This window comes from Felis catus, chromosome A2 (assembly GCF_018350175.1).
Source record: "Felis catus isolate Fca126 chromosome A2, F.catus_Fca126_mat1.0, whole genome shotgun sequence".
In the NCBI taxonomy this organism is placed as follows: Eukaryota; Metazoa; Chordata; class Mammalia; order Carnivora; family Felidae; genus Felis; species Felis catus.
The window spans coordinates 75,336,585-75,360,180 of record NC_058369.1 but is presented as its reverse complement, the minus strand read 5'-3'; the positions used below and the strand labels follow the sequence as shown (position 1 = coordinate 75,360,180).

Sequence of the window (23,596 nt, the reverse complement as noted above, 5' to 3'; positions counted from 1 at the left end):
GAACTTGCCTTTAACAGAGCACGTTGGTCTGTCCTTGACAGCCTCCATGCACGTGGCAGAGCTGATGGTTTGAGGGCAGGCTCACATCTGTGGAGGAGCCTGTATGTGTCCTCTTTTTACAGACTTCAGTGTCTACTCTACAGTCTCATTATGACTCCTACATAATGCCTCCCTGGGAACAAGAATAATTATTCCGGATTTAGCCAAAGTTGGAGAAAAGGCTGCAGGCTATTCAGTAAGCAGCAATAATTTGTGCTCAAACTGACAATAAATATCAAATGGACAGTCTTCATTGTCCTAGCTTCTATGGTAATATTAAAAGCTGCCCCAAGCAAAGAATACAGTCAGACAAATCATAAAGGAAGATGTGTAAGTGGCCAGTAAATGAAAATGTTCAGAATTGCTAATAATACAAAGAAGTTACAAAAGAGAACAATGGACTATCTTTCTTTGTGTATCAAAATGGGTAACGACAGTGTGGTGAGACAGGTAGGTACCAGCCGGTGTAAATGGTATGTTTTCTGGAATGCACTTTTACTTGGTGATATGCATCTGAAGCCTAAAAAATCATCATGACCTCTGACTCAGTAATTCCCATCTTGGGAATCAGTGCTAAGCAAAAATTAAAAAGCATAGCTGAAGTTCATGCCCAAAGATTTCTCACTTCATTACAGCACGATTTATGATGGCCAGAAACTGGATACAACCTAATGGTCCAAGAGTATGAGAATGGTTAAGAAAAATTAAACCTATTGATAGGATGGAATATTATATAACCATTAAAGAATGCTTGACTTAAGATTAGACTTCAACAATGTAGGGAATTTCATATGATTTGCAATGTTAAGTTAAAAAAAGATCCAAAATAGTTGAGATATGCATTCTTTTATTATTGCTTTTTTTTAAAAAAATATTTATTCTTGAGAGAGAGAGAGAGAGAGAGAAAACATGAGCAGTGGAGGGGCAGAGAGAGAGAGGAAGACACAGAATCTGAAGCAGGTTCCAAGGCTCTGAGCTGTCAGCATAGACCAACTTTGGGCTCACACTCACAAAAGGTGAGATCATGATCTGAACCAAAGTCAGACACTTAAATGACTGAGCCACCCAGGTGCTCCTATTACTTTTTCTTATTATAAAAGTAATGACTATTTTCTTCAAAAAAAAAAAAAAAAGGCAGAAAATGCCAATGAAGGCCAAAAAGAACATTTATAATCCTGTCCAGACATTGTTAATGTGAATATTACTAGTATTGCTAATAATTTCATATATAGCTTTCCTACTGCTACAAAAAAAAAAAAAAAAAAAAAAAAAGAATCAGAGTATACATATATTTTTGTAAAGTACCTCAATAGAAGCAATCTAGCAAACGTTGGGCATTTTATTTTTGCAACAGAGAGAAAAGCTGACATCCGGAGCCGGCCGGGCACTCATGGCTGGGCCCCGCGCTCTCCAGGCGAACGGGAACAATCTCACAGAACACCAACATCAGACCTGGCCTTGTAACCATGAAAGATCAGGGCAAAACCACAACGACTCCATAACCGTGTCTGAACACAGACAAAGTAGGAACATTTTCCAACCACATCAGTGATCAAACGTGTCCCTATCCCGGCTAAAATGAGACGCTGCTGCTTCTTTACCAGTTACATTTTTAGCCTTGATTCTTTCCTCCTCCTAGATAAGATTTATTAACATACCCAATGGGAGAATGACTCTTGCTTCCTGAAAGCATCCAATCCAGAGCGAAGCCCAGATCCCCTCTCGCCAACCCCAGCCCTAGAATTCCTTCTTTCTGACACCCTCTTCCTCACAACCCACAGTCGTGCACTTGGTTCCTCTGCTTGCAGGGCACTGACACAGCTCAGTCACTATTGTTAGACATTTCTTTTGCTCCAATTTTCACTGTTACAAACATCAAAGAATCGAGGCTGAAACCGAATTGGAAAACTGAAAGGAAACAAACAACAGGGGGAGAAAATACAAAGGCAAAGGAATGCAAAATTACCCCACAGGGATACATACTTACATATATACATACACATTTTCCCACCCAAAAGACTTAGAATCCTCCTTTTCCTACAAAATCACCATTCTGATTCATGGTCTAATGGTTTAGCTGCTTTCCACCAACAGCGTTCCTCCCATCTACTTTTGGAAATGCCCCACCATTCCTAAAATCCAGGACTGTGTATTCACAGCTCCTAACATGGACCATGACACAAAGTTGTGCTCAAGAAGCACATTCAAGTCAAACAGTCCTGTGAAATGACTACGATTTACTTTGTACTGGTGACACCACCCGCAGTGGTTGCAATTATGACCCCTTGCTTTAATAGCCTGATCTTAAAAAAAGAAACAAACAAACAAAGTTAATGACAGTGTTTGTACAGCTATATACAGAAGGAGAGGGACAGACACACAACACCTCTCAGTGTTAACAACAGTCAACTGGTATTAAACCCTAGGAGAAAATGAGCAATCTGAAGTGGGAAATTATTCTTACAGAATCATTAACTATTCAAAATACTCCAGAAAAGTCACAGCGCTCTCAACACGCAAAGGAAGATATTTTCAGCAAGAAGCAAAAGATGGTTTGATTGCTCCAGGAAGACAGATGGTAAGCTTTACATCCGAATTCAGGGGGAGGCTGCAAACAATATGGAAATATTACATTGGGAAAAGTGAGCTGAATTCATTAAAGAAAAAAGGCTTCTATTGTCAACAGGCTTTTGATGGCTATGAAACAAGAGAAATCGCTGAAGAAATTAAAGTTGCCATGGATCCATCCCAAAGACTTTGGGAATCCTTCATGTCGACATCGAAAAAGCAATTAGTATTTGAGACAAACGAACTTGATTTTTTAAAGCACTGAAGAATGTCTATTTTTGACACTGAACTGATTTCTCTTTTTAAGAACAGAATTTCTATTTGTGGCTTCAGCCAGTTCAGTACGTGAAGAAAAACCCACCCAAACACCTTTTGCAATATAGCTGTAACACAACTTGGTGTTACATACCTAAAAAATGTTTCTGAAGGTTATACTTGTGCTATACTTCCTATTAATGGGTGGCTTTTAATCAATTTTGGTATTATTTAGGGCATGAAGTGAATTTCTAGTAATGGAACCGCAATTTATACCCTAGTACTTGAAAAATGAAGGTATCTCTGTATAATGGATCCACCTGCAACCACCAGGATGTAACGTTTGCATATAGAGCCATCTGACCACCTGTAAAGGATCATCCTGGAGACCCACTGGACAGCAGGCCAAGCAGGATAACTGACAGTCTAATCCCTTCTGGCCCCAAGAACCCCTGCTCCAACCTGAGCAGAAGACAGGAAACACGGAAGGAACCAGCTCTCCATTTCACCTGGAGTGTTTCCCTGGGCTGTCAGGATTCTAAAAAGATCTGCATTAGTACAAAAGGCTCCTCTACTGAATCCCCTTCCAGAAAGGAGTCAGAGTGCAATCTGGGGAAAAAAAAAAAAAAAAAAAAAAGAATGCCATCTGAGTTTGCAGATCACTGTTGGAAACTTCCAGAAGTTAGCTGATGCTACCATCTCTGTCCTTCACGTAAAATCTGCCAGGAGCCTTCAGCCCTGAACAGTGAAGTGCTTCTCCTCATTTCACCGCACACAGACCCTTTCTTTGTTTGCTGACTGACATTTTCTAGCTTACAAAGCAACCTGTCCCTGCGGCCAGGTCCCTTCATTCCACCCTGCCGCCACGCCAAACAGCTGACTGTCTCGTTTCTAAAAATGAGCTCGGCTGCAAACAGCATCGTGAAAATTTAATAATTTGTCAAAGCGGTAGAACCAACTATTACGAAGTGTTATTTCAGAGTTCAAAGGTAAAGGTCACAGGAAGTAAAATTTATCTGCTGACAGAGACAGCTGAGCAATTAAAAAAAAAAAAACCACCCAGGTAAGAGCTGCTTGGCAGACTTATTTCTAAACTAGAAACCTCATTGCTATGCTCACGTATTGGAATTTTGGCTACACAAGAGGTTACACTTAAAAAAGAAATCCACAGGTTCACAAGTTTGAAAGCTCTCTCCCAATGGCACTTTTAAGAGATGTGCTTTTTCTTCTCCCCCGCCTTTTTTTTTCCCCAACATGGAAACAAAACAGAATTTAGAATAAGCTTTTTATGCTCATGTGTCAAGCAGCAGAGTCCATAAATCCAGCTATGGCATTCAACTACTGAGAAGTTACCTTGAAAACCTAAAAATAAAAGTTTATGCCAGACAGAACTATCGCTTCCTCTTCCTAGTCCCTGGTGGATAAGGAGCTATCTCTAAAGACCTCAAAAGCCAGAACCTTAAAAAGGAAGTATCAACAAATGTGTCAAACTACAGCCTCAAGTTTTTTTCTGCTACATTGCTGTTCTGCAGGGCCGTCCTGAACTGCACGTTCTAATTATTTGAAGAAACGTTTTTACAGGAATCAAGATTTTTAATAAAATCAGACTAAAATATTACATGAGGCGTGTCTTCATTATTCTTACCAATGTCTCATTGTAGGGCTTCCACTTACTTAATTTCACTTCTCGAGTCTCCGTGCCACGCTCACCACTGTTTACGGAAGGTCTCAGGTGATTCCAAGATTCCTTTAGCTGTCAGTCTAAGGAAGATCAGGGTTCTTAAGGGTTAAGAACGCCTTTCCTCCACACTCCACCTTCATCCGGCTTGAATAATTTCTCTTTTACAGGTGGAAGGTCATAACGTTTCAGTTACATGATACTTGTCTTTACTCTCTTTTCTCTCTATAGGATCTGCTATGTGTTCTAAACGGAGAGGTCTCAATATCTACAATATATGATCACTGCAAGGTCATCACCATTTGCTCAGTGCTGGACTCTTCAAACTTGCTCTGCTTAGTTTATGGTGCTAGTTGAAACTGCACTTGGAAAGATCAGAGTTGCAACTGGGCCAATGTTGTCCTGTTTTTCTCATTTTTCAAAGGTATAAAATGCCATAACTTGGTTATATTAAAAAAAAAACAGATCCTTCTAAAAACTTGCCAACACTTTTAAAATGGAAATGATCATTTCATAGTAGTGCCCCCTTTTTTTAAAAAAATTTTTACATTTATTTATTTTTGAGAAACAGAGTGAGACAAAGCGTGAGTGGGGGAGGGGCAGAGAGAGAAAGAGACACAGAATCTGAAGCAGCTCTGAGTAAGCGGTCAGCACAGAGCCTGATGCGGGGCTTGAACCCACTTACTGTGAGATCATGACCTGAGCCAAAGTCAGACGCTCAACCTACTGAGCCACCCAGGTTCCCCAATAGTGCCCCCTTTTTAATGTCACCTTCTCAAGGCCTTTTTCTTAGTTTTTAAAATCAAAGATATATTCTTTAACGAAATGAGAAATATTTCCTGAAATGTTTTCAACCTAATAAGTGTGTTTTACAACAAAGCACACCAATGCCAAAACCATTCAGCATAAGGGATCTTTAAAATTGCATACCATGCACACGGAGGAGGAAATCCCTCTAGAGATTTCTGCAAACTGCACCAAAGTGGTGCACATTATGGAAATCCCTAGTTATTTAACTGTGTACAAAGATATCATTATAGTTTATTGAATAAACACTACTTTTTTACTGCTTAATACATATTTATATAAGAAACTTAAGGGATCCAGAGAAATCAGTCAATAGTGTGTATGTTACAAGTCCCTGAATGGAAGATACATTTACATAATAATGTTTAAGCCTCTGGGGCGCCTGGGTGGCTCAGTCGGTTAAGCATCCGACTTCAGCTCAGGTCACGATCTCCTGGTTCGTGAGTTCGAGCCCCGCGTCGGGCTCTGGGCTGATGGCTCAGAGCCTGGAGCCTGCTTTTGATTCTGTGTCTCCCTCTCTCTCTGCCCCTCCCCCGTTCATGCTCTGTCTCTCTCTGTCCCAAAAATAAATAAACGTTAAAAAAAAAAATTTAAAAAAAAATAATAATGTTTAAGCCTCTAATATACATAGGAGAAATTATGATGGCTTTTTAAAGAGAGAGAACTGAAAATCAAAATGTTTTAAGAGCAGCTAATTTGTTTATCATCCCATAAATAATCTCAGCAAAATTAGGGTTTCTAAAGCCTAAATTGGCACAAGGATAAATATACAGATTGATAACACTCGGTCAAGAAATAAATTCTAACATTTATGGTTAACTGATTTTTGACGGAGGCCAAGACAACGGCAACAGAATAACTTTTTCAACAAACGAGGCTGGGACAACTGGACATCCATTTATTTGCAAATAAATGAATTTGGACCCTTACCTCCTACCATACATACAATTAACTCAAATTCTAGACCTAAATTTAAGAGTTAGAACTATGAAACTCTTAGGAAAAAAAAACACAGGCATAAATCTTCATGACCTTGGATCAGGCAATAATTTCTTAGATACAACACCAAAAGCGTAAGTGTCAAAAACAAAAAAGTGTGTGTGTGTTGGGGGTGGGGGTAGTTAATGGAACTTCATAAAATCTAAACTTCGGTACCTCACAGGATGCTATCAGTAATGTGAAAAGACAGTTCACAGACTAGGAGAAAATATTTGCAAATCATATATCAATAAAGGACTTGTATGAACAATACATAAAAATATTTTCTGCAAGTATACACAAAAACAAATATCCCAATCAAAAAATGGGCAAAGAATCTGAAGAGAGAGTTCTCCAAAGAAGATATGCAAATGGACAAATAAGCACATGAAAACCATTAGGAAAAACCATTAGGAAAACCATTAGGAAAATGGAAATCACAACAAAATAGTGACATACTACTTCACACCCAGTTGACTAGAATCAAAAAGATAAAAGTGAATGTTGGTGAGAATGTGGAGAAACTGAAACCTTCATGTATTGCTAATGAGAATGTAAAATGGTGCAGCCACTTTGGAAAAGTTGACAATCGAACTGTGCACTTGAAACTGTTAATTTTATGGTATGCAAATTATATATCAATAAAGCTGTTAAAAACCTAAAACAAATTGACTTAATATCACTTACAATGGCATGTGTAATCATAGTATTCTTCACATCAAAATATAACATATACTTTTGTCAACCCCAATATACTGAGCCCTTGACACATTAACACTTTTAATTTAACACATTAACCATGATAACCAAAGAGATGAACCAAACCCCTGATGTTCTTGCCTGCTCAGCATCTGGTAAATTCTAATTACACAGCCCATCACAATGTTCATCTTTGTATCAATTCCACTTTTCCCAAATCACTCTATCTGCACTTGGAGGTTGGACTAGGGTGTCTGCAGGATGCTCATGTATCTACTCAAGGAGCTCTGGCCCGAACAGCCACAGTCACACTATCCTTCCTACACATGCTAAGTAGAAGGATGAAGAGTATATGATTGGCACAGTTCACCCAGGCATCCTGCAGGTTGGCAAAACATCCATGTAGCAAGACAACTGTGGCAGACTTGATGAGACCACAGGTATCCCTCACATCCTCCTTTTTATAAAAGCAACTATTAATTAAGCTTCACGAATAACCTGATCATTAAGTACACAAATTAACACAGAAAAATTCCACCTTCAGAGTTTGAGTCCTACCATTTGGATACCACCACTCCTATTATCTCTGATATGTTCTTTCATACCAAGACCTCCAAGAAATAGGAGACAAGTGTGAACTTCCTACCTCCTAAAATTGGAAACTGGAACACAAAACCGCATTCTACACTAGGAAAATACTTACACCAAAGTGATTTATCAATTTTAAGTATCTGAGGGATTATTATTAAGAAGGCAGATGAAGCCGATTCCGCAGCCCCGGTCAAGCCTTCAGATGACAGCAGCCCCAGCCAAAATGCAGACTGAAGCCTAGGGAGAGAATCTGAGGCAGCACTACAGAAGCAAACCACTCTGTGATTTTTTCTGAACTGTGAGACAGTAAAAGTTTGTTGTTTTAAGCTGCTTAAAAAACAAACACACAAAAGAATACTCAGCATTTTTTATCCCCACTGAGTTTTAAATAAAAATGTGTGGGTTTAAATTACAGCTTAGTGAATTTATGCTATATCTCACCTAAAAATTTTTAACTAGAGAAGTATTTCATAAAGAAATACTTTAATAGAGGAATTTTAAAGCTGCTCCTTCCTGAGGTCAGCAAAGACAAGTAAGATAGTTTTTTGTTTGTTTGCTTGCTTTGTTTTGTATTGTTCAGGAGTGAATCAGCTGCAGATCTAAGCTAAAGAATGTTAGATTAAATCCGTAATTCCCACCGGTTGATCCCATATTTTTATGTGAGGCTAATGAGGGTACAGCCTAAGGATAATGATGAACTGGAGAGGGCGGGAGCTGGCAAGCTGGCTGGCTCACAACCAGAAATCAGAGCTGGTGCAATGCCGGCTTCATGTGGTGGGATGGAATCGGGGATCTACGGGACCCCTCACTCAGCCACTATGATGAGCTAAAGCTAAAACCAGGGCTTGAGAAATGCTGGGTATGGACCAGGATGCTTTCCTGCCCTATCAGTCTAGGAAGCAGCAAAACCAGGGGAAAACAACAGACAACTACCATGAAACTCTCAAAAACCCTTTGGTGGCTGAGCCTCACGGTGCCATTCCGTAGGCATGCACTACAACGGAAATAACCGCAGACTACCTCATCATCACTGAGCTCAAAACTGAATATGAAGTTAATATTCACTGTTTCAGTACCGTGACAGCGTTTTGTTATAAAAATGGTTAAATACCACTGGTTAATAAAAACCAGGAGACAATTAACTTGATTTGTTCCATAAGCAGAAAGATTCTTTAATTTTAGAATTTACTATGTCTGTAAACAAACATGTAAATATATACAAGGACTATTTCACTCCCTTATTTTTTAAAACAGCACTAAGATCATGAAATAGGTCAGAAACAGGTCAGTAAAGAAATAGCCATAATTGTCCTAAAACTTTATCAAGGCCTGCTAGAGATTTCTACAATAAGTGGAAAAACATAAGTTTAATCGCTTTTGTTATTTTTTTTAATATATATATTTTTTTAATCTTTGAGAAGGAGTGAGTGACAGATCGTGAGTAGGAGAGGGGCACAGAGAAACAGAGACAGAATCCGAAGCAGGTTCCAGGCTCTGAGCTGTCAGCACAGAGCCCGATGCAGGGCTCAAACCCACAAGCTGTGAGATCATGACCTGAGCTGAAGTCAGATGCTCAACCGAGTCACCCAGGCGTCCCATTTCTTTTTGTTACTTTTAAATGCTACCTCCTTTTTTGTGGAAGGGACATTTCAAAGCACTAGGCAGTTCCAGTAACAGCTCTCTCTTTCCTTTTGTTTTTATGTTTATATATTCACTTTTGAGAGGTGGGGGCAGAGAGAAAGAGAAGCCCAAGCAGGCTCTGCGCTGTCAGCACAGAGCCCAACATGGGGGCTGTGAGATCATGACCTGAGCAGAAATCAAGAGCTGGATGCTTAACTGACTGAGCCAGCCAGGCACCCCTTTTTTTTTCTTGCCCTTTACCTACTACAAAGTAGTATCGTGACAGGCATGAATCACATCTCCTCAGAGAGATGATGGGCTTAGAATTTCACCCCATCGGTCTTTCTCACAATTCCTCCTACTGAATAGTCAGATGTTAAAAATATTACAGGTAAATTAAAAAGCACACAGAATCTCCACCCCCTACCCCAAGACGGCATGTGACGGTAGACCAAAGCATTTACCTTCTTCCCTCCAGTCACAAATTGCTTGCAGCTGGTCCTCACAAAATGCGGGTTCACAGCAATGATCTACAAGGAACAAGGACCCATCACTGGTTAAGGAGCCACCATTAATGCACAGAATGAAAACCAACCCACAGAATGAAAACCCTTTATGCATTACAGGCAGCAGGATCTAAAACTTATCCTCAGATCTAGGTAAGAAGTGGTCTCTTCAAGCAACAGTCTGCAACTGAGGACATCGGACTTTTTGCTCTTCTGGAAAGCCAGGTGAAAGCTAAAAGACAGGAGTGAGTTCGTTCTAGTTTCTGGCTGCGTGAGGACTCTCTGAGTGCACATCCCCTCTTTAGGGTCAATCGAGGCAGCAAGAGGTCACAAATGTTTGTAACTGAACACCATGAGCTGAAGAAACCCAGAGAGAGAACCCAGCCGTCCCCTCGTTCGGGATGCCCACCAGTGATTTGAGGGCACCAAGTGGAACAGGTGGGGCAACGCAGCCTCAAAGGCATTTAGGGTCGTCACAGCAAGCCTCCGTCAGTGGGAGACAATGGGGCTGCAGGACCGCACTTACAGAACTGACCGTGCAGGACGTGCCCCTTTCCCTGCAGCCGAAGTTCTTCATTTGCTCTCCACTGAGCCAGTCCCCTCCCAGTCTTCTCTGCCAGCTCGTTAGCTTTTAACTGGATGAGATTTTGAATGATGGTTTCATCTTACTCAATGAGTATCAACTTTGTGTTTTTAGGGCCAGTCTCTACCCTGCGCTCTGCACTCACGTCTCCAACACCTCCACACCGTTTCCACCAGATACACCACAGTTATCTGAACTCAAGACCAAATGAGCAACGTCCTTATTCAAATCATCCCTTCTTGCAAGTGGTGGCATAGCCACACACCACGGCCAGAGCCAAGGGCCAGCTCCTCCCTCTCTCGTCACCCCATCCAACCCAACACAAAGGCTTACGAAGTCTACCTCCTAAAGGCTTTCCGCCTTCACGTCTTCGACTCCACCTTGAACGCTCCCGACTGCTCCTGTCACTGAGACCCCGTGATGCCCTGTCTCCAGGACAGCATGAGCCTTCTAAATTGCCTTTTGCCTGCAATCCCTCTCCTGCTTAAATCACCCTCCACTCCGGCAGAGCTGCCTTCCTAAAACACACATCAGATCCTATCTCTCCTTTACCTGTTGATCAATAAGTGTTTGAATAAACAAGTGAAAACAACGAATGACCTATTCCTTCAACAACTCTAATCGTCACTTTAAGGGCCATAACTGTTATCTAAGACTGTTCCTCCTGCCTCGCGCGCCTATCAGCCCTCCAATCTATACTGTATATAGTCGCCGTATTAATTTTCCTTAAGCTTAGCTCAGTTTATGTCACTTCTCTGCTCTTACACATTCAATAATTTCTCCTTATCTACCACACGGAGTCCAAATTCCTTCGCCTGAAAATACAGCCAGCCCCAATCTGCCTCTATGGCTCTCCTGCCAAGTCCATGTTTTATGCGCCATCTAAACGAGGCCATTTTTGCCACTTCCTGAACACAATTTGAACTTTCTGCCCTCTCTGTTTGTATTCTATCGTTCTTCCACATGGAAAGCCAGCTTCTCTGTCTGCCCTGTCCATTTCTTAAAGCTCACTCAAACATCACGCCCCCTGTGAAGCCATCACCGCCAAGAACAGCTAGAAGTAACTTCTCTCGGCTTTGGACTCCTTAATAGTGTTTTTACCACTTTGGGTCATTAACGACAGACTGGGTGTTTGTATGTATCATCTCGCTCACTACAAAAAAAAAAAAAATTCCTGAGGATAGCCTGAGATCACAGTCACATAAGACACATCCTATGCTCTTCTAATACCATCAAATAGTATCTAGTACATTCGAAGTGCTGAAGTGATAAATAGTATCTAGTACATTCGAAGTGCTCGGTGATGAAATTGATGGGAGACAGATAGTGCTCAAAGTATTATAATCCTTACGGCTTTGTTGAGAAAATCCTTAGAAAAATTAAAACTTACTGAATACTTACTTTAATGGGACAGTCAAAAGTCTCATGAAATTCTTCTCCAGAATATAGTCCAAACACCTGCACCTAAAAAGTAAAATGGATCCGGTCAGTTCACCAGGACGGCAACAAAGAAGGCTGCTGAGTCAGTGAGAACACATACTATTGATTAACAAAAAGTAGAATATTTAATAATCTAGGGCCCTTGTGATCTCTATCAAATATCCAATGAAAACAATTCTATCAGGGTGGGAGTACTCCAATGCAATTAAGCTTTCATAAGCATCTCGTGGACACGGTTCCCTTTACTCACCACAAATTTAATTTATTCAAGGGATGCCAACTTTTAAAAATGAAATAGTTATGAATCATTTATTAATATTCTTTTATGAACTTCCATAGGCTATCCCTAAAGGAACTGTTTTCTTCCTTTTCCTGAAGGAAACAGGTGCTTCTTTTTTGAGTCATACATACATAAATCAAACATGCAGATCAATGTGGCAAGAGATTAGGTGATCTGCACTTCATTTATAATCTTATGTTGAATCTACTGAGAGTGTATAAATGTAAGATTTAAGTTTCTACTTATCACTGCCTCCCTTGAAGTTGCTCAAGACTACCGTACTTTATTCATACTTAATCTCTTTTCTGAGTGGTTTACTTAAAAACTGATTAATATCCATACCGCAAAGGGTGCGGATCACAAATTTACAGCTTGACAAATTTTTTCGACATAAACATACCCCTCCAGACACCATCCAGATCAAGAGGCAGAGCCCAAGAAGCACTTTTGTGTTCCTTCCCATTTAGTAACACCTTCACAAATTAACCACTACCCTGAAATCTATCACCACAGAGAAGCTGTCCTGATGTTTGAATTTTTTATAAATACAATCAAACTATTTCACTGGCTTCTTTCACTCAACATCTTCCTTGTAACATGTGTCCAGACTGCTGTGGATAGCAGTGCCTGGTTGTCTGCCATTGCTGTATAGTATTTCAATGTGTGAATACAGCGCAATACATGTATCTACCATTTGTTGGTCCTTTGGGTTGTGTCCAGATTGGGGCTATTATAAACAAGCTGCATGCAACGAACACTCTTTACAAATTTTTTGGTGCACTTAGGTACACATTTATGAAGGGTATACGTAAGCAGGAATGGAATTGTTGCCATAGGCTATGCATCTGTTCACTTTTAATAAACAGCCAAACCATTTCACAAAGTGGTTCTGATCAATTTACACTCTTACCAAACAGGGCTTAAGATTCCAGGAGCTCTCAAACACTTGGAGCTAACCGTTAGGGGCACTTAGAACTATTTCCCAACACTTGGGATGTGTGCACTCTGTCTCCAGTCTCTAGAAGAGTGGTATTATTTTTTTCTTTAATTTTGTAAGGATTCACTGGTGAAGCTATCTAGGTTGGATGGCTCTATGTGAGAAATAATTACACATCCAAGTGTTTAAACAGTGATAAAACTATTCAGGCTTCTGATTTCTTGTTTTCATCTTAGTAAGTTGTGAGTGGTTCATTTTTGCAAGTTCAAAGAGGAAAACTTACTCACGATACAATTATTGGAAACAAATTCATTCGGTAAGAGATAAAATTTTCAGGACACTCATTTTGGGCCTGCTGTTTTTATAACCCGTGCCAAGTATGTTATTTGGGTTCCAAGACAGCATATGGTATGATATGACAGAGAGGGAAATGGATTCACCCTGAGGTAGTCCCTTAGGATGCATTATTGACACGATAAACTCAGGCATGCCCCCCCACCACCTTGCTTCTCATTGTTTAGAGGGAATCATCATTACTCCACAGTTAAGATCCCTGGAAACTAATGGCAAGACCCCACCCTAGATAAACCAAACAGTTCCGGTGGAGTGAAATGGTATTTTAAAAGGTCCACAACTGGAATTATGTAGCTAGCACTGAAAATCCTACTCTGCCTCATTTGGTCCTTTAAGCAACACCACGAGGTATGGACTGCAAACACCACTGTGCCTGCTTAAAAGAGGAGTGTGCAGAAAAATAAGTGACTTGGCCAAGGCCACAAAGAACAAGATGAGCGTTTCACACCCTATTTTCTTACACACTAACATTATATGAGATAGCCTAAAATATGGAAATAAGAGATCTTTCTGCATAAAGTATAAGAAAAGTGGAACAGGAAAATACCATTCAAAAGCCTCAAATGTTTACCAAACTTAAGTAAAGGTGAATGTCAGACTCTGAATTAGACAGCTGTGATAAAAAGCTGAAACGAAATGGAGCAGACTTTTTATTCAAATGGATCAACTTCCTTGTGGCTACAACAGGCTAAAGGTGATTTTAAGAACAAAGGTTAGGGGACTTTTTTTTTTTTTTCCTAATTTTTTAAATGTCTACTTATTTTTGAGAGAGCAGGAGAGGGATAGAGAGAGAGGGAGACATAGAATCCGAAGCAGGCTCCAGGCTCTGAGCTGTCAGCACAGAGCCCGACGTGGGGCCCGAAACCAAGAAATGCAAGATTGTGACCTGAGCTGAAGTTAGACACATAACCAACTGAGCCCCTCAGGCGCCTGCAGGTGATTTTTACTGTGGGGAAAAGTACATGAGATGTAAATAAATGATGTATGAACCCACTGAAAAAGATGGAGGCATCAGTAAATGAGAAGATAAATATCAGGACTGTGAATCTAATGGTGAAATAAGTGATGAATTACCAGGGATAAGTGCCCCTTTAAACATTAGGGACCAATACTGAAGATGTAATAGACCAATAAGGGGGGGAATCAACAGAAAAGAGGTCAGACTAGAACTCTGGGGTCAGTCTCTACTGCTGTGTTTAATTGAATCATCTCTTGGTCAAATAACTGTATTTTCTCTTTCAGTATGGAAGAACACTGTAACTTCTTGAGACAAATCTCCTAACTTGATCGGGACAAGCAGGGTGATTTGTAAAACCCTCGATGTTTTGGTTCACTTCACTAATATAACAAGTGAAACTCAGTCACAATTACACTACGATAGCCAATAAAATCCAAAACCGTTTTTACTCATTTTTTCTCTCTCCCTCTTGATTTATTTTGCCATCTTGCCTGTTAAATATCATACTCGTCTGTGAAAGGAACCTGTTCAATGTCTGCCTAGACAGTTTTGGCTTTAAGGAAGATCTCATCCCAAATAAGGATCATAGAATTAAAGGTTAAAATTGCGGGGCTCCCTTTGAAAATGGTGTCCTTTGGGGCGCCTGGGTGGCTCAGTCAGTTGAGCGTCCGACTTCGGTTCAGGTCGTGATCTCACGGTCTGTGAGTCTGAGCCCCGCATTGGGCTCTGGGCTGACAGCTCGGGGCCTGGAGCCTGCTTCAGATTCTGTGTGTGTGTGTGTGTGTGTGTGTGTGTGTGTGTGTGTGTGTGTGTCTCTCCCCCTCTCTCTCTCCCTCCCTCCCCCACTCATCTTCTGTCTCCCTCTCTGTCAAAAATAAATAAACACTAAAAAAATTATTTAAAAAAATGGTGTTCCCCAACAACCTCCCCCAACTAGTCACAAAAAATACCTAACGAAGAAAAACAAAGTTCTGAACACTTGGCCGTAGAGTCTATCTACTGCAGTCCTGGAGGAGTTCTAACTCCAGACCATCTCTTTGGTGGCCGTATGAGGACCACAGAGATGTGGTATGTGTTTTACTGCCTGAAGTCAAGAAAGCCTATCCTCACGAATCGATAAGGAAGTTGTGTATTCTTCACCACTCGAGCATGGAGTTCTACGATCTGTCAACCAGAAAACGGGTGACAGCCCATCTGATGTAGGAGAACCACGAATGAGGTAGCCAGAGTATCAGACAACCTCCTGAGAAATGGCCTTTCTCAAACCCCAGGTTCCAAACAGTAACGGGTCAGGTTAGAACAGGGATGAACATGTAAGCTGCCATTTCATCTAGGGTGGTGGCTGAAGAGACCATCACAGAGGAGGTGGCTGGTTTTCACTTTCTCCGCCCACGGAGAGTGGCAGAGACCCGGGAGAGAGGACAGCAGAGGCTGTCGCTGGTGGGGCTGCCTTAAACTGACTCCCTCTGGTCAGAGGAAATCAAGCTCCTTCATGAGGCCCCTGTGCGTAGCTACCCAAAATGGTAACAGGCTGGGCTGAGAGCAATCAGACCCAGAACGTGTTTGCCAACCCACATTCAGAAAGAGCTCTTCTCCTCGTTCTGGGCTGGATAAACAAGCAATACAAAATGGACACGAGGTCTCTAAAAAGGATATCGAAGAATGCCATTCCAATGACTCGGAGGGAGATAAAGCATGCTTTTACAAGTGTTTACTAGTAACCAGCAAAGAAAGGAAACTACAAAACCATTGGGTGACTTCAATAAGAAGAAAAGCCCTTCATGAGTCTGGAGCGGAAAGACAGGATCATGAGAGCTAGCAATTACTACGTGTTTCTTCTGTTCCTGATACTATTCCAAACGATTTATAAGTATTAGCTCATTTATTTCCAATCATCACTGAGGCAAGTGCCATGGTTATTCCCATTTTATAGAGAAGGAAACAGGCTGAGGCACGGAGAGATGACAATAACTTACCTGCACTCACATGGCTACCATGTGGCAGAATTCCATTCCTAACCATTAGACTGCACTGCCCGGCACTCTAAGACATACGACAAGTTGTAAATTTTTTTGTTTAATTAAATATATGTCTGGCTGATATGAAAATAGAGCTGGAAGCAAGAGAAAGATTTCAGGAAAATTAAAAATCCGAGATGGAACAAAACTCTACTCCCTAAGGCAAAATGGACAGTGGGATAAAAGCAAATCAGCAAAGGAAACAGACAAGAAAGTCTCCCCCACTCCAGAGAAGTGAGCAGGATAAAAATAATGAGAAATGAAAGCACACGTGTGTGTGTCACACAACAAGACCGATTTTCCTTACAACCTGCATATTTTCAAAAGAAGGGTGAATAGTGCTTACCCAGTCACCCTCTTTCCTTGAAAAGTTCCGGTACAATAATGCGAGGAGGGGAAAAGGCCAGTCTACAGTGGGTTAAGGAGGGAATTAACCATTCACTAGGGTGCCTGGGTGGCTCAGTTGGTTGAACATCCGACTTTGGCTCAGGTCATGATCTCATGGTTCACGGGTTCGAGCCCCGAGTCAGGCTCTGTGCTGACAGCTCAGAGCCTGGAGCCTGCTTCGGACTCTGTGTCTCCCTCTCTCTCCGCCCCTCCCCCGCTCCCACTCTGTCTCTTTCTCTCTCAAAAACAAATGTTAAAAAAAATTTTTTAAAAATAAAATTAAAAAGGCATGCACGGTTAGCAATAAAAAGAGTTAACATACACCTGGAGGGCTCGCCATATATCCAGCACCTCACAACATCCTCATGCCTACCTCCCAGTGTGCCCACTGCCCAGCTAAGGAAATGGAGACGCTGGGGCTGGGGGTGGGGGGTGGGGGCAAGCAGTGAGCCCAGCCCAGTGCAGGGGAGCGGAAATCCCGCCCAGGCAGGCGGGATACAGAGCCATGCTCTCAGCCTCTGCATGGTAACTGCCTCCAGCCTAAGTATTATTGGGTTTCTTTGAAGAAATGAAAATAAATGGAACTGAAGCAATAATCAAAATCAGAACTGAAGTAAACTTTCCTGAAATGAAAACAATACTTCAGTATATGGATCACAAGGACTTACTGTGTTCCAGACAAAATTAATGAAAATAGACCCGAACAAGACATAACTTAGCAAACTGAACTACAAGGGCCGTATGCTGTTGTTTTATTGTTGTTATTATTATTAGTCTAAGCTCCAAGGCAGGACAAAAAAAAAAAAAATTAAAAAGGTTTCATGAAAGAACAAAAGTATGCTAGCCTCAGACATGTCCACAAAAATAAAGGTCAGACAAAAGGGAACAACATTTCCAAAATTTTAAGAGAAAGTATCTCTACCCTGCACTCTATACTAAATTGATTCTAGTTTACGTATGAAGGTGACATATTTTTATCTAGGGGTCTTAGTACACTAAAGAAAGAAAAACCACAACAGCCATGTAAAGATGCATTAGGTCTAGATATCTGCAGTTTATCTTCGTAATAACCTTTATGTTTTCATCATTACTAACCACTTTGCCGGATCATTCTATACTAGCTGCTCAATTTTCACAATACTGGCTAGCTTATATAAATTATGCATACCAGAAGATTTATTTTCAGTTTTATCAATGCTAATAAAACATGCGTGAAAACTATTTTTAAAAAATGTATTCTGGGTTGGGGCACCTGGGTGGCTCAGTCAGTTAAGTGGCTGACTTTGATTCAGGTCATGATCTTGCGGTTCGCGAGTTCGAGTTTGGGCCCCGTGCTGACAGCGCAGAGCCTAGTGCCTGCTTTGGATTCTGTGTCTCTCTCTGTGCCCCTCCCCCGCTCACGCTCACTCGCATGCTCTCTCTCTCTCTCAAAAACAAATAAAACATTAAAAAAATTTTTTTTCTTACTGTATCCTGGGTCAACACCAAAATAGGACAGTGAGGAATTGGAGTCAAGCGAAAAAGCAGCTATTTGCCAAGAAGTGCAGCAGATGATATCTGAGGGTCATAATCCACCAGACAGAGTTAAAATCTCCCACTTTTCCGCAAATAATAATTATTCAACATTTAAAGCTTCGAAAATTCCTTGACAAAGTATTTTAATAAAAATCCTTTTTCAGTTTGAAAAATGAATGTTCTCTTTCAACCAATTCAGTTCAATTAAATTGGCTGTCAGTCCACAAGGACTTTTTTGTTCTGTTTTCTTTAAGAGAATAAAATAAAGTTGACCTTTCTGTACAAATCCATGAATGTAAAAAGGTTTCAACAGTTTGGATCATTCTCAATTTCCATACATACCAACTCCTCCCTCAACTCTGACAATCTGGTGGACCACAGAATTTTAGAAAGTACTGCAAAATCTGACAGTGCTCTTTGGAAAGCAAAGAGGTTACCGATTACCATTTCAAAAGACTCTTTGGGCAACATTCAACTTAGACATGTAAAATGCATTCTTGGGGCTCCTGGGTGGCTCAGTGGGTTAAGCTACCGATTTTGGCTCAGGTCATTATCTCAGGGTCCGTAGGCTCTACCCCACATCGGGCTCTGTGCTGACAGCTCAGAGCTTGGAACCTGCTTCGGATTCTGTGTCTCCTTCTCTCTCTGCCCCTCCCCCACTCATGATCTGTCTCCCTCTGTCTCAAAAATAAATAAACATTAAAAAAAATTTAAATAAATAAATAAAAATAAAATGCATTCTTGTAGGAGGACTTCATTTTTCTCTTGTTAACAGATTGAACGGGTATAAATTTTTTAGATGGAGTACACGATCTTTCATCCACTCATATTAATGACCCACTGAATTTAGGTCATGTAAAAATACAAAATTAGGTTAGGAAATGCGTTCTACTCGGTCAGGATCATGTGAGATTCTGGAAGGACTCTTCACGTACTTTCTCCTGAAACTGTTATTTTAGAGAAGTAGCTTAAATACACCATGCATTAGAATTTTATCATTGCTGACCAACATTAGAAAAGACTTCCATCGACTGAAAAACAAAAAAGACATTCTTATAAGTGGAAAATCAATCACCACAGCCACTAAATGTCACAGCTCAACACCAGCAAGAGGCACTGATAATTGTTAGTTACACACCACACAAATGATGTATGTCCTCGGTTGAGGAAGTGGGTGCCAGGTTTTTAGAAAACTGTACATATATTGATTTTACATTTATTTAATGTGGCCATTGTAAGACACTTTATTCTTCTGATAAACTATGATTGCTTATCAAAAGATTCTATAATTCAAGAGAAACATTCATAACTTGTGTGGAAATGAAAACCACCGGCCCACAGAAATCATACCCACAAAATCCAATTTTGTGGATTTATGGCAGAAAGGCATTAAACTACTGTCTTGCAGGAACTGCAGACTAGTCACTGAAGTATAAGTGGCACAGGGATAATGATTAAGGTGACACGTTGCCCTGCCACAGCTGTTAATCAGCTTAATACTAGTTACATTATTGACATTCTTGTAATTACTTTTCCTCAGGCACATTTGTGCAAAATATATTTTACTTTAATTATGAGCAATCCGAAGCATGTCCAATACCCAAAAAGAGGAGTCAAGGCTCTCCTAAGGCAGGGGTACAGTGAGCAGAAGGCTTTTCCAAGCGCCTGCGGTTGGGGGACATCCCAGCCCTCAGACGGCTTCCGACACCAGGTCATGGCCATACCTTGCCGTCCTCGGAACACACACCCATGTGCTCTCCACTTTCATCCAGGCTAATCTGATTTATCTTCACAGGACTCTATTAAAAACAAACAAACAAACAAACAAACATGTAAAACTTCAGGAAAATAATCCGTCAACAACCAAATACCTTGGCTCCTTGTAAACACTGAAGTGATACAAATCATCTCTTAGCTTAGACGCAGGAGTGCAACACATATTTTGTTTTTGCAGGTGAAAATGGTGACATATAGCTTTGTTCTCACACATGGAAAAAGATCACCTCAAAATTTTTTATTTTGTGTGCTTGAAGTCCCAGCTAAAATGTTATTTTTGTTACAGGTTACATGCCTTTTTATTTGTTCTGTTCTATTTATTCCATACTCCTAAAATTCCTTCCCAACCAGATCCATTAAAAGAACACAACAAAAGCCAAAATAAAAAAATGAAGATGTAAAGAAAAATGTTCACCGTTTTAGTTCAGTTCATCAGTCACTCTATTTGTCCTTCTCTCACAAATCACTGAATCAACTTGGTATTCATACTTCATGCTTAGTACTTTCTGGAGGGAAATCCACAGGGTCTAGTTGATATTCCCTAATTTGTTCTCCTTATTCTTTCCAGTAATCTCAAATTTAAAAATTCTGTGAAGACCGAACACAGGCATTCTATTTTGGATGTATTTTCCCAAGCGTAAATACCCAACTGAACTTTTATTTTTCACAGCTTTCTGGTTCTCTATGTAGACAGCTGTTTACTTACTAAAATATTCAGATAGGTGGATTTTCTAATAGAAGTCAAAATTGGTAAATGTTGGGGATGCCTGGGTGGCTCAGTCGGTTAAGCATTCGACTTCGGCTCAGGTCACGATCTCGCGGTTCGTGAGTTCGAGCCCCGCCTCGGGCTCTGTGCTGACAGCTCAGAGCCTGAAGCCTCCTTCAGATTCTGTGTCTCCCTCTCTCTCTCTGCCCCTCCCCGGCTCATGCTCTGTTTCTCTTTCTCTCTCAAAAATAAACATTAAACATTTATTTAAAAAATTGGTAAATGTTGACAACATTAAACAATGGCCAGCTTTTGTTTTCCTTCTTAAATAACTGCAGTTTCCAGCTACTTTACCCAAAACATGATAGAACAAACTAACCAAGGAAAGAAAAGTTGGCCTTTATCAGTTATGACAGAAATCTGCAGATTAGTTTTTTCAAGTCTCTAACCTTAAGATAAGTTGGCTTTTGGATAGGAATAAATGGAAATATACAAAATGGGATGTTCTTTTCTTAGCGGAACGCATCTTGGAGCTAGTAAGCAAAGGTCAGGGCAGACCAACACTCCCAGACTTCGGAAGGCCACCCACTCACTGACTGGTGACGGTGAGAGAAACTCCCCCCATCCCAGGTGGAGACGGCAGACTCCACAATCTTTCCCCATCTCGATCACCACACAAGCAACACCCCTGTAAAATGTAATCTTTGAAAAACAACCTATCTCCTTAAAAGTTCCTACAGTGTTAAAGAGGAAAAGACCTTGAAGACAGATTTGATCCCTCTGACAGGAACATAGACCGAAGCCCACGGATGAGAATCACAACAGAGAACGAGCCAGGGATCCGACCCTGAGAGCAGTGGACTGGTGTCCTGTAAAGGGAATGCTATCATGGGCAGCATGGAATATAGAAAACCAATCTTCTTCAGATAAATGCTTTCCTTCTAGAGTATCTTCTGTTACCAGTTCCCTAATTCTCATCTTTTGATCATCAAACAACATTTTATTTTATTTTATTTTATTTTCCAAAGTTTGTTTATTTTGGGGAACAGGCAGAGAGAGAGAGGGAGAGAGTCCCAAGCAGGCTCCGTGCTCAGCATGGAGCCCAACGCGAGGCTCAATCTCACGAACTGTGAGATCATGACCTGAGCCGAAATCAAGAGTTGGATGCTTTATCGATTGAGCCACCAGGTAGGTGCCCCTCACCAAACAACATTTTATATATTTTTGAACTTATCTTAGAGAGAGAGAGACAGAGGCAGTGAGAGGGAGACAGAGGATCCCAAGTAGGCTCTGTGCTCAAACTCACATACCGTCAGATCATGACCTGAGCCAGAATCGAGTCAGACGCTTAACCGACTGAACCACCCAGGCGCTCCACAAACATTTTACTACCCATTTTGCTCTTGGCAAATATAAACCCCATGTTCCTCTGACTGTAATTTAATTGGCAGTTGGTTGTAATCTATCTCAAATTATAATTTAACAGGTGCATGAAGCCTTATCGACGCCAAGGTTTCCTGTCCTGTCCAAAACAGTAGTTCTCAGTGGCTGGGCAGAAACAAGCCAAACTTTTCATTACAACCTGTTTCTTCCTGAGTAGAATCCACAGTTGCAATATTACAGAGGAATCAGATCTACAAGGTATAAGGATCCTCTTTCCCTCACATCACCATTAGCAACAGATATTTGTTCTTTTACTTTTCTGCCAATGATCAATATTCATTGATTTGTTTCCCCGACTGCTAATAAACTTAAGCATTTTTCTTAAGTCTGTCGGCCAATTAATGTGCTCAAGCAGCTTAGTTTGTTCACAGCTCTTAGTCATTGTTCTATGAATATGTTTGTTGTTTTCTGGCTAATTTCCTTTTTACTTTTAGGGCATGAGGTCTGGGTACAATACCTCACCCAGACAGTGTATGTGGTCTCTCTCTCTCTTTTTTTTTTTTTTTCCTTTTCTTGCAAGATGGCTATTGTTTTATCCCTTATTTTAATGTCCAAGTGTTTAATCCTTTCAGGACTCATTTTCTTCCAAAAGGATATCCAGTTGGGCTGGCCGCATTAAATAATCCACCCTTCATCTGAAGAGAACTATGTCTTCCATACAATAAATATTTACAAACACTGAGATGACCTTGTGGGTTTTCAATTGTGGTCTCTTTTGTCCATTGCAAGATCAATCCATCACTGACCTATTTATAATATACATAGCATACCTAGCATGTTCTCCTATCTGGTAAGAGGCAAGACCTAGTCATAATTCTTCACACTTTCCTTGGCTTTTCCCAACTTCATGTGAAGTTTAAGATGAAATGACCCTCATGTTACTAAACAGAGTGGTCACTGTTCGTGCCTAGCTTACTTTACCTCATGAGAGCATGTGACACTGCTGATAACTCTCTTTACTTCCAGGAAACCATACTTGTCTGGTTTTCCTTCTAAATTTCTAGCTCTGAGGCTCTCAACACAGAGATCGCTTCAAATCCTGTCCCCCCTGCCCCCAATCAGACCCTCCCCACACTGGTTTGCTCGCTGTCTCTCAAAAATTAACAAACGTTAAAAAAAATTTTTTTTTGCTCCCCTTTTTGTCTCCCAATCTCCTGATTTCTGTATTTCACAGTTCAGTCTGTGCAGCTCTTCTCTCTGACATATCTTTGTTCCTTTGGTTATTTCCTTCCCAGCCATGAAGTGACTCCTGAGTTTTATCTCTAGACTGGGCCTCTCCCTACCTCAGAACAATATATACAATTGCCTATTTTATAGATGGACTTGGATGCCTAACAGGCATGTCAACTAAAGCGTATCCAAACCCAAGATCCTGATACTCTCTTAGAAAAGGGCCCTTCTTGGGGCGCCTGGGTGGCGCAGTCGGTTAAGCGTCCGACTTCAGCCAGGTCACGATCT

The 23,596-nt window shown here is 40.8% G+C and overlaps 1 protein-coding gene across 1 annotated transcript in view; it reads right to left on the bottom strand.

The window, feature by feature from the left end:
- The window catches only part of VPS41 (VPS41 subunit of HOPS complex), a 186,059-nt gene that overhangs the window by 87,777 nt on the left and 74,686 nt on the right, over window positions 1-23,596 (bottom strand). The window contains exons 5-7 of the mRNA XM_006929098.4: window positions 19,938-20,012; window positions 11,726-11,788; window positions 9,700-9,765 (exon numbers count right to left, since the gene is read on the bottom strand). Coding sequence (XP_006929160.1) covers window positions 9,700-9,765; window positions 11,726-11,788; window positions 19,938-20,012 — 204 coding nt within the window. The remainder of the gene's footprint in view (window positions 1-9,699; window positions 9,766-11,725; window positions 11,789-19,937; window positions 20,013-23,596) is intronic.